The sequence below is a fragment of the Falco naumanni genome, chromosome 4 (genome assembly GCF_017639655.2).
Source record: "Falco naumanni isolate bFalNau1 chromosome 4, bFalNau1.pat, whole genome shotgun sequence".
Taxonomy (NCBI): Eukaryota; Metazoa; Chordata; class Aves; order Falconiformes; family Falconidae; genus Falco; species Falco naumanni.
Genome location: NC_054057.1, coordinates 109762058 through 109774487, shown reverse-complemented (window position 1 = coordinate 109774487; position 12430 = coordinate 109762058). Strand labels below are relative to the sequence as shown.

Genomic DNA, 12430 nt, shown 5'->3' with positions numbered 1-12430 from the left:
ACCCCTCTCGCCCAATTATTAAAAAAAGTATCAGCCAAAGTCCTATTTTTAGAATGTGAATTCATGGAACATGTGAGAAGTCCTTAAGAACTACTTGTGCTTTCTGTGAATCATTTTAACATCGTGTGGATATTTGCTTTAATAGGTTTATGAAGGTTTAACTCTTTTGGGAATATATCAAAGGAGTATAACCCTTGATATATTTTTCATAGATTTCTAAGTGTTTTCTGATACCTCTGTACGGTACTTCCCTTTCTCAGGAGTAAAATGTCCATAGAAAGGACATTTGAAAGTAAATTCTCTTTTCCTTTCATTTTTAGCCATTTGTTATTTATGACATGAACTCTTTAATGATGGGAGAAGATCAGATCAAGTGCAAGCATGTGTCACCGCTGCAGGAGGAGAACAAAGAAGTAGCAATTCGCATTTTCCAGCGATGCCAGTTCCGCTCGGTGGAGGCAGTGCAGGAGATCACAGAATTTGCCAAGAACATTCCAGGTTTTGTGAATCTTGACCTGAATGATCAAGTAACTCTCCTGAAATATGGCGTCCATGAGATCATATATACTCTCCTGGCTTCTCTGATGAATAAAGATGGAGTTCTTATATCTGATGGACAAGGATTCATGACACGGGAGTTCCTGAAGAGCCTGAGAAAACCTTTTTGTGACTTTATGGAACCCAAGTTTGAGTTTGCTGTGAAGTTCAATGCACTGGAATTAGATGACAGTGACCTGGCAATATTTATAGCTGTCATTATACTAAGTGGAGGTAAGTGCTGTCTTATTTAATATGATATTTTATATAATAAAATTGACACTTTTGATTCCTGTCCAAACAGGAAAGTGCTCAGCACTACAGGATGGGTATGAGTTTATTTACACATAGTATTTTATTAATTTTCAGCTTTCTTGATGTTGTTTGCACTTTTTTCTGTGTCAGGCAGAAAGTAAAAATGTAAATGACCTGATACTAATGATGGAGCTGGAAATGCCTGCTGAATCAGCAGTCCATTTAGTTAGAAAACAAAATCAGGACTGTCTTTCTGAAAACAGGAAGGGTGGAAATTCACTGGCAAGAACTTCTAAAAGTTAAAATTCTGCATGAGGGTTTTTTAAACATGCAATTAGATTGTGTGGCTTGCTAATTGTACACAAATAGCTTTGACTCCGTAAAAATTTCAAAATGTATGTGGCCTTTGGCTTACAGGATTGTTATGATGTTTTCTGATGTTGTTGTTTCACTCCTGCAAGGTTTTATTTGCCTTTAAAAGGGGGGGGGTGGGGGGGTTAGAATGCATTTCTCAAGAAACAATGCTCTTCTAATGCCTGAGAAAAACAGGGGCTGTGTGTCTGCTCTGTTCAGATTTCCTAAGCTGCTCTGCTTATATTAATCTTTATACATTATGCTTTGAGCAAAGCATGAATCTGAAAGCCCAGGTCATCAGACCACATGCATTTTAACACTTCATTTGAAAAGGCACTGAGTTTTCAGGTTTTGAAGACAGTCAGTATGCTCTATCTCATTCTGCGGTGGCGTAGCTATTATGTTTTGTAAAGTAGTGAATGCTAGCCAGACTTAGTTCACTTACAAACCGTTCCACCGAGAATCTCAGATATCAGGTATGCATTTCAGGTCATATTGAAGATCTTTGACTTTGGCCAATACTACCAAGTTAGTGATGTTGCACAAAGAAAATTTTACCCTACTGATTTTTGTGTGTTTTGGCTTAGAATGGTAGTGCAGCTATCAATGGGAGGAATGTGCTGAATGTTATGAATTCAGAGCCTTCACAGAGCAACGCAGAGTATTTTGTTATTAAATTATGTTTAAGCAATCAAACACAACAACCACATGCTATTGTTTTAAAAACAAACATTCTGTTGCGAGTGCATTGTTATGTATAGCTTCATTTAAAATCACATACAATTACGTCTGGCATTGTGTTTCATTCAGTAAAAATGTGGTATCACTATATGGTTTATTAGACTAACTAAATCCACTTCAAACAAGTACAATTCCCAGAAGACATTTTCTTGTGCAAACCTTCGAACACAATGATCCCTGAGGACTTGGAATTAATTCAGGAAGGGAAAATATGTTACTGGTATATTTTGTTTGGCTTTGATGGAAGAGGAGAAATTATACAAGCCTATTAGGGCACTACACAAAACATGCCAATATTTTGCATTTTCTAATATAATGAAATTTGACAGATAAGAAACAGGCCTCTGAAAATCCACTCCTAATTGAAAAAAGGCAACTTGCAATCTGTAACGCTAGGTCTTCAGTGATGTTTGGTTTATATTAGAGGAAATAGGTATGATGTAACTAATCTTACATTTTAGATCTCAGGAGGACAATGATCCACAGAAAGAAATCAACAGTGTTGAACCAGATCTATCAACAAGTCTTTTAAGAATAATTTGTAAACAGAGATCTGTAAAGAACTACTGAATTTTAAGAGTTAGTTCTTAAATAATTCTGAAGCAAATCCATATAAATATATAAATCCGTATAAACATAAATTAGTCCTTTCTAAGAAAATCCTTTCATTTCTTGATAGTAAAGATCTTTTGCTATCTTTATCAGGAACTTTTTTTTTCCACAAAAATCATTATAGTTATTTTATAGTTTATAATATAGTTTATATAGTAAAACCTGAGTTTTTATTTTGAAAAAAAATTGAGCTTTGCTGCCAATTAGAAAATGGTTTTTATCATGGAATTTAGAGTCATATATAATATATATTGAACTGTATGCGTCCTGTGGGACTGTAATATCTTTTGTGGCATAGAACTGAAATCCTGTTTCTCAGATGTCTCAGACGCTCCGGTTTTTGTAAGAGCTATATTCTTACGGAACTTGATTTCTGTAAGAAGTATATGAATATCAAACCAGGATTATTTCATTGAAAATAGGATTTCAAAACCAGTTCATATTACCTCAAGGACTTTACTAGCTGCAGGAGTACTGTAATTTTTAAGTCAATTCAAGAAATCCCGTGTACAAATATCTTAAAAAGTAATTCAGTTTGTGAAACAGAAAAGATCCAAGCCAAACACTCTAATTCTGAGTGAATCTGTTATTGCCTAGCGAAATTATGTTAGTTCTGCTGGCTCCACTGGTGCTATCTCTTATGCAGCTCTAAAAAGAAGAGAGAAGGGAAAGAGAAAGATAATTCCAGCTGGAACATTACATGTAGAAAGCTTTTCATTGTGAAGTGAGTGCTTGGAATTTGCCACAAATCCTATAAAACAGTTCAGCCTTTTGATATTGAAACAGTTGCCTTTGTGTTATATGTAAAAAGGCAAAATGCCCATGTAACAAAATATAAAAAGCTGACCAATTAACTGGAATAGCAACAAAATGAAAGTACTCCCACTTCCACAGTCAATCATTTTATTGTTTCCAAGCTGCTCAGTGCAGCCTCACTCTGTCTCAATGATTCCAAATTTACTCTGAACTCATTAGTACAAAGCTGAAGAGTTGTTCTTAATGTTGGTGTACTGTGCTTTAAAGCAATACTGTAAAGGGCAAACAAATTCTAGTACTCTGAATGTAATGCTGATGAGACAGACTCTGTGTGTGAGCAGTAGGATATTACCTTGTTTTTACAAAAGAAGTGCTTTATGCCTTTAACAGCAATGCCAAACTCTCATCACAACATTCTTTTACTTATGGGAACTTGGATAAATAAGCTTTGGTAAAAGGAGATCTGGAAAACTTCAAGAGATGTTCTTCCTCCCTGTCGTGTTCCTCTGTGCTGCTGAGACACATTCTCAGCCAGCAGTGAGTGCCATGGTATATACATGTTAAAGAACTTGAAGCACCTTTAAAAATAGTATACATACTGGTGCTGAAAATGAAGTCTATCGTAAGAAGGTTTAAGGAGAACAAGTTGAATGTCTGTGTTTGGGCAGGAAAGATAATATAGTCCAAGACCCGTTGGGATGATCAACATTTATAAACAAAGTAAACTCACTCAGGCATGTTGTTCTCAAATAAATAAAAAGCTCAAAAGTTAATTTTGTTGTATGTCTACATCTCATGGATGGACTTGGACTTCTGTAACTTATCTTCTGCAACGTTCAGGATATTGTGGTGTGGGGAATTGTAGTAGGGTATACCTGTAAAGACGCAGACTCTGTTAGTCAACACGCAGCCCAACTAGTATTTGAGTTCAGAAATGCTGCTACATTCACTTTTTTTGTTTTCTGAGTGTGTTCTTTACGGTACATTTTGACCCGTGAATCACTGCTGCCTGTTTAAACACTATATTCAATAATTTTGCTACAATCCGAGATCAGCGAAATTTGAAGTTTTCTCACTGAATAGTACCGAGAAATAGTTCATATTTGACTGCTACACAAATCCTGCTCTAGCAGACCCATTAGAACAAAGACATGCTTTATAATCGGACAAAGAACTGCCGATAATCACTGTGGGCTTTGAACCAAAATCCCGGTGACTACAATACATGTGACAGTCTCAGAAGGAAAAGCTCAAACTGCTGAGTCATATCTGCCTCAGCACAAGAAGTAGCAGTTTTTCAGTCAGCTGTGTCTTTGTCTCTTTATCATACTAAGATTTTAGAATGTGTATTTAAATGCAAAATGCACTTAAAGATATTAAAATATAAAGGTATGGGTAAAGGCATGCAGATGGAAATATGTGAGAAGCAGAAAAAAAATTGTAATTGTTAGGAAAATGAAAGAAGCATCCAAATCTGTAAGTAGATAAACAAAGAAAATGCTTTTCCCTGAGACAGTACAGAACATCGATTTACACAAAGTCATGCAGCTGACACTCAAAACCAAGGGGCTCTTAGCCTTTCCCAGTCGCTGTGGAGTTTTTGTTACTTAGAGCAGCTTCCTGCAGAATTTTCAAACCAAATGAAACAGCTGTATGACAATGAATGAAGACCTAAAGGAAAAATGAATAAAGAAAAATAATATAAGAGAAATGTGGTACTCCTTTGGCGTAGCGTGAGTTGATGAAAGGCAGGTCACAAACAGCACATAAAAAAAGCTAAACTTCAATTGACAGTCTTCTGTGTCAGAGAGGTTTAAAAGTGGTGTCCAATTCACTTTTAGTTCTCACCATCATTTCAACTCTTTCCGTAAGTTTTTCGTAACCTTATTTCATTGTATCATAAGAAACTCCTACAACTCATTTGTTTTTGTCTTTCGCTTCCCTCGTCAGTTCCCTGTATAATTTTCTCTGTGAGCTTTCAAACAGCAATTCTGTCTCAGCCTCTTCAAAGGCCTCCACTGTAGCATCACACCTACTTTACTCCCATTCCTGTTTCTTCCTATTCTCTATATACATTTTTCTCTAGGCTCACTGTTAATCATTTGTATTTTTTTCTACAAGCCACATCTATCTGGAGTTCCTTATGGCACAAAATACACCTTCTGATACAGTAACCCGATGAGTCCGGAGCATATACATTTAAGAGCATTTTAGCAACTTGAAATAGACCATAATACCTATATGTTAAAGCTTTTGGCTCTTATTTCCTTTTTTTTCTGATTTAGATAAGTTTCCTGGAACAGAAACAGCATTTTCCTCTGTAAGAAATTTTTAGTGAGAAAGTATAGCAAACTGTCAACACCCAAAAAATAATGTCCATATCCTGAAGTTCTCATTCATGAAAAATCTCTCTTGCCTTCAATGGGAATTTTCCTTCCTCTTGAATTGACTTATTTAAAAATAACATCTGACGATCTCCTAGGCTTTTGTCATAGTCATCTTTTCTGACTCTAGTTCCACTGGGTCATTATAAAACCATTAGATGGGGGTTTTCAAAGAAGATAAAGGGTTTTAGATGCTTAAGTCTCACTAAACTTCAATTGACCTGGGGCACCAATGTGGGGGGGCTCCTTGATAAGTTCCACGCTCAGTACTGATCTCCTGGGTTTGCCTCCTGGACTCGAAAGTTGCGCTGGGGAGCACAGCGTTCAAATTGAGTTTCACTTCTGAAAAACTCACACCCTAAAAATTCCCACCATAAAAGAAGCAGGGGGCAAATGGAGATTAATCTCAGAGGAAATCAAGGCCACAGTCTTTGTGCTTTTTGATTTTTTATATCACTGTACACTGAGTCATACCCAGCTGGTTCAGAGTTCATCTGCAATGCAGAAGTAAAATTTAAAGCTATCGCAGTCCAAAGCCAAAATTATTAACAGCTTTGAAGTGCTGAAATTTGGGAAGTTTCTGAAAGATATAAAGAAGGCAACTAGATTTTGCGGCACATGCAGTGCACTTGAGTAATCTACAAATAAATATCTAAAATTTCTCAAACGTTTTCTAAGAATTTTTTAAAAATTGCTTGATAGTATTGCCAAAGGAAATTAATAAAAAGGGGCCATTTGTTTGGAAACAACTTTCTGCCTGCAGGTATTTACTTACAGACTTTCTGAACCGTATTTCATGGTATTATCCGTTGTACGGTATAAAATAAGTGATCTCTGCAAGACAAGCACAGCTCATTAGCATGAAATACCAAACAGAAAGAGCGGCCAAATTGGTCAGAGCCCAGTCACCTACAACTGCAAGCAGCCACTTCATAAAACCACCGTCAAACAAACATCAGGCTCCATATTCAAACTTGCTGATACTCCTATTTCTAAAAACTCTCCCCAACCCTCACCTCTTAGAGAGTTAACGATCCTGACCAGTGACCTACATGTATTCATGGCTTGTGTATACTCATTTGTTTTCACGCCAACTTTGCCTTTTAGTTTACACTGCAATTTTTTCTCCGTGAAGTAAAACCCCACTGTATTTATAAAAAACTTTTTTTTCTCTCAGCCTTTTTTCTAGTATACAACACTAAGCCAGGCTGAGCTAGAACTGGATGCACAGTTCAGAAAATAACAGTAACAGAAAGGTTACTAAGATGACAGGAAAAAAACACCTTATTTTTAAAATGTTTAATATAGATTAACCTCTTGTCCTTCCTGAAATGGAAATACTGCCTTGGAGAAGTGCTTTAAGGCTAGCTATAGGCACTGCTTTTTATTGATCAAGCTGTGAAATTGATTTCATAGATACACAGCAAATGTAATTTAAATTATTGACTGTTTTTTCATGGAATATTCTGATAATCAGGATGTGTTACCCAGTATCAAGTAGTTTAGCAGTAACAAATTATCAGTGGTCATTATCATATGTGACAATCTAATAATGTTAAGTAACACTATTATTTCAGGAGTGTAGGATCAAATAATTTATTACCTCAAGTTACAAATTATGTTGGATAATAATTGCAACCACTTAAGGTATTTGGGGACAGACAGAAATAACAAAACAGCTATTATTATGAAAGGTAATAACAGTTTAAAAAGAAATATTTGGTTCTTGCCAAAGAATAAGATATGCCAAAGATAATCCTGGACTCTCGCAGCTGTGGTAGTGCAAGTAGCTGACTGGGGTTGTAAACATCCATCCCAGACTCCTCCATACGGAGGAAAACTCTCTGTTGGCACGAGCCCAGAAGAAGCATTTTCTGTACACGCCACATCTATCAGTTCTCCACTGCCATCAGCATTTGTGGCTAGGTTGATGAGCTGATGCTAAAAGCTATCATGAGACTTAATAGCAACTGGAGCTTGGGTGTGGAGAGGACCTGATCGGTGATTTTTCAATCTCTCAGGTTAGTATGACTGCAGAAGTTGAATTTATGCTCTTTTTTTTAGATAGGTTAGCATCCAGCTTAGCAGGAAACATTTTTAATGGTAGCAACTACACGGAAATCCATCTAAGTATGTATTGATTTTCCAAAAGTGAGTTACCTGATACAGGTTGTTTATCCCCCAACTATATCTCACTCTTTCTTCCCATAAACACTGCCGCTTTACTGTGGAAAAAGCATTATAGTATTGTATAAACTTGCCTCTGTATCTGCACCACACAAATGCTTGAACTGTTTCTAAGACTAGTTATAAAACTTCTTTGAGCAAATTCTAATAAAATCTTATAAATCAATACATTAAGAAATTGTCGAAGTTTTCAGGAAGTGCCATGTGTAAAAGTTTAGAAATCTCTAAGAAATTAGTACATGAGATTGATATTTCCATATCCTTCCTAAACTTACAACTCCTGATTTTTTTTTCCCCTAGATCGCCCAGGTTTGTTAAATGTGAAGCCCATTGAAGATATACAAGACAATCTGTTGCAAGCTTTGGAGCTCCAGCTAAAGCTGAATCATCCAGAATCATCACAGCTGTTTGCAAAGTTGCTTCAGAAAATGACGGACCTCAGACAGATTGTAACGGAACATGTGCAGCTTTTGCAAATAATAAAGAAAACGGAGACAGATATGAGTCTTCATCCACTCCTACAAGAAATCTATAAAGACTTATATTAATGACCATAGTAGTTCTAATCCGCTGACATAATGTATGTTCTTCAGATTGCACTATTTCTTTGAGGGAAAATTTTGCATACCTAAGAAATTACTGTGAAACAGCATTTAAAAAGAGAGAGCTTAGTATAGTAGATCTATTTTATGCATATTGTTTATAAAGACACATTTACAAATTACTTTTAATATTAAAAATATCTATATCATGAAATTGTTGGCAGTATTTTCAGAATTAATTTTTTTAACTATCTTATTTCTTAAAATTGCTTGTCCAGTATGATTGATGCTTCACTGAAGTTGGTTAAGCATGCAGTTAAATTTTCAACTTAAAAATAAAAATCTTTTTTCTTAAACATTTCTAGGAAAACGTTTTAAGTATTATGTTTGATTTTGTGCTCCCAAGGCAGCAGCAAAATAACAATAAAATTGAATCACAGATTACTGTCACTTCCTATGACAGGCAAAAGTTGGAAAAGTCAGGTCTGACAATATCTGTGCCTACCGTAATATAACTGTACACGGACAGAGCTCGGTAAAGAGGTCTTCGTGTAAGAATTAGGCCCATCATTTGTGGGCAAACCCCAAAAGTAGATGCCATTTCAGTAATTAATTCAGGAGGGAACATGCACTGCTTATCACTCTTCAATCGCTCTGCTCAGGCAGTGCCGAGGCAGGTGGAGCAGCAGCCTGGAGGAGGCACGGCACAGCTGCCCCCCACGGCCGCCAAGGCACGTGCCACAGCAGCTGGTGCTGACGCAGCTTCGGGCACTCTGGAGTCTGTAGTTGGAATAGGTTTGTACAAACCACTTGGCCTGCAGCCGTCCCAAATTATTTGATGAACTATGGTTGAACAATATATTCGGTCAGAAATGTCATGGAGAATTGGAATAGCGTGACTCTTCCTGAACAAAAGCAAGGTTCAAATTCATTCTTGGAAATGTAAACCTGTAGTGGAAACCCGACGATGTTGGTTTGACTTGAGCTATCCTTGTTCATCACCGGGAACAAGAACGCTTTGATATGTACGCTGCCGTTAAGGTTGTTAATTTTCTGATATATATGTTGCCCTATAATGTCACCTAAGATTTCCCCTGGGAGCAAAGCATAGGATAGTGAATAAATTTAACAGAAGGTAAATCTACTTACACTATCTTCGCCTGGTGTTCTCAGTGCTGACATGAGGTTCCCTTGGATTCCCATTGAGCTGTTTGTGAAGGCGACCCCTGCCAGTCAGGCAGGTGTGATCCACACTGGTGGGCCAGAAGAGGGGACGTCAGGAAAAAAAGCCGGTAATTGTAACGTATATTGAAGTCAGGAGTGGTCCTCAGCTGAATATCCTTGGTTTCCTCACCATGTCCCCGTTGTGCTTATGTAGCAAAAAGTGTGACTTAAACTTAGTGAGACAAGTTCAGTGGTGATGCAGAAGTGGACCAAGAGGTAGTGTAAGTGCAACGTGAGTAGGCTGGATTTTCAGGGAGTCTGAATTGGCCTTACTTCCAATGGAGACCTTGAAAATCTAAGTTGGTGCAAGTTATGCAATAAAGAGGCTGACAGAGGCAAATATTCAAATAAATCCTTAAGCTCATGCCTTCTGCAGCTGAAACTATTTCCTACTACTAATTTCAGATAACCTCTGGGCCTATGGTCAGTAGTAAGCGTTTTGCTCACCGGGGAGTTTGGAGAATTGGATCATTCAGCCTAGAGATTTAAAACCCACAGGTGAAATTGCGCTGAGATGAAGTCAGTACGAGGCTGAAGCGAGCAGCTTTGATCTTCGCCAAGTTTGCAATGAGATCATTTCGGGTAACTGAGAAATGCTTGCCCTCAAGCAAAGGGAACGTGGCGTGCTAACGCTCAAGGCTGCAGGTTTCCTGCGCCTTTCAAGCCAGACACATCGTGCTAGCTGAGTGTCGGGTTCTGACAGGAATTACAAGCACACTGATTTGTGGTTGTTACAATTCAAAAGAAAATATTCTCTCTCTCCTTATTTTAAGTTGTTTTCCACCGGACGTTTGCAATGTTGCCATCCATCACTTAGTGGGAGAACCTCTCTTAAATCGCAGAGTTCATCCCCTCCTGTAGGAGGACATATTAAAGATGAACTGGCGCTGAGACGGACACAGCTCCAACACTGAATTCCTATAATAGCAGCACACAGCAAAAACTATTAATCTGAGCCTGCATTTCTTACACAATCCAATTTCACATTGGCTTCACTGGAAATGAGAGTTCAGAATTAGTTTTAAGGAAAGAAGACTTCTAGGGCCTGTTCTTATGTAAGTAATATTAAAAATTATTTGAGAAGGCCAGTGGAAGAGATGCACTGACAATGAAATTAAGTTCATTACTTTGTTACAGGGAAAAAATCAATGTAACCAAGAAGCACATTAACCCAAAGAGCTTAATTCTACTTTATTGCAAGCAGTAATAGTTTTGAAAGCAGCAGTTTAGCGGTGTCACTGTTTAAGCCATCCAGTCCAATATGGACATATACAATCCATACATTCTGAGAGCGGTAGCGTAATCATAGACATAATGGTCTAAGGATAAAAGAGAAGACAGTTTTGCAGGAAAAGGTGTTATCCTTTATTGGGACGAAGGGACTGCGTGCCCAAAAGCCAATATTCTTCTTTCAACTGTATAAGCCGCTCCAATAAAATATATTGTTCTCCCTACATCCTGTCTTCTCTTACATTCTGATAGTTGTTTTCCTTAAGCCATGGAAAATGTTAATTTTTATGTGAATTACTAATCACAGAAATGTTCTGATTCTAAACAGTTACATCATGGTTAGGAAGTTTTGCCTAAAATACTTTTCTACAAGAATAGGTCTTAAGGGAAAAATGTTCATTTAATGGACAATTGCTATGTACTAATTTAGAACAAATGACTGTTATGAGGATATGAAAACATTTTCTCAAAAAATAGCATTTTCTCTTGTGAATTATATTCAGAATTTTGATCTAATTGTAAATACTTTCTGTTTCTATGGGACTTTATTTATTAAAAACAAAAAAAAAAACCTTGCTAATGGGAGTTGATAAGTAGGTTGTAATATTTTCAGACTCTCTAGAGTTTTGGTTAGAATGGGCTATGTCATAAACGAACAATCTGGGGTTTGATCTTCAGTGCTACTAAAAACATTTAACAATTCAAAAATAGAAACAGTCAGCTGGTATATGCCTGCCTTTGAAGAACTTCATTTTGCTGGTGTTTTATTGTCCTTAGTCATCTGCTCACTACATCCTAACAGCTTCAGAGGTGATGCGCTGAGTGGGGTACTGGTACATTCCCACAGGGTTTAGAACTTCTGAGCTGTTCTTCCATCTCACAGTAGTCGTCTTGTCTTGTAGACAAGTCTACGTTTTGTAGATCAGTATTGTACACTGATCTGCTTTTTCAGTAGAAAAATGCCAGAGGTAAATCATGTCCAGAGAAAGTCACTGGGTGTACCTGCACATATCCAGCAGCTACCTGCCAACCTCCCTCACCGTGCCAAGCATCAGCCAGCCATCAAAGCGGTTCTTGGAAGTGCTCACAGGTCTCTATGTAGCAGGAAAGATGACCTTCTTCAGAGAAAGGTCATTGGGGACCATTTCGATAGTAAAGGTTGCTGTCAGTAGCCTACGTTTAGATGAGAGAAAACCACTTCCAGCATCACCATTATTATAGCAAAGGCAGTCGAGACCATTTTAACCACTGTTTCCAAACCAGCAAGGAAACTGGCCTACCGACACAGGTAGCTGTTTGCCCACCAGCACTACACGAAAGGAAGCAGCTGAGCTGCGTGTTCCTAACACCACCTTTTACTAACACAGCCAGCCCTTCAGCACGCTCAAGCAGTGCAGCCCAGAGAATGGGCTTCCTGGTCACTGCTGTCACAGCCCGTGTCCCAACGCTCGAGCAGTGCCCCAGGCCTGCCCTGCCCTGCCCGGCCGCTGTGTCACACACGCTCGGCGTTTCAATTCACAAAGCCCTGGGGGATCAGGATTTAGTATTTGATTGGCGGTTGTAAACTCTGTCTTGAAGTTGAGTACATTTTAATGGGACTTCTCCCTT

The 12430-nt window shown here is 37.9% G+C and overlaps 1 protein-coding gene across 2 annotated transcripts in view; it reads left to right on the top strand.

The window, feature by feature from the left end:
• Nucleotides 1-8720, top strand: part of PPARG (peroxisome proliferator activated receptor gamma) — a 60800-nt gene extending 52080 nt beyond the window's left edge. For both annotated transcript variants that reach the window (XM_040592810.1, XM_040592809.1), the window contains exons 6-7: nucleotides 321-771; nucleotides 8127-8720. In XM_040592810.1, coding sequence (XP_040448744.1) covers nucleotides 321-771; nucleotides 8127-8374 — 699 coding nt within the window. In that variant the 3' untranslated portion in view covers nucleotides 8375-8720. The remainder of the gene's footprint in view (nucleotides 1-320; nucleotides 772-8126) is intronic.
• The last annotated feature ends 3710 nt before the right edge of the window (nucleotides 8721-12430 follow it).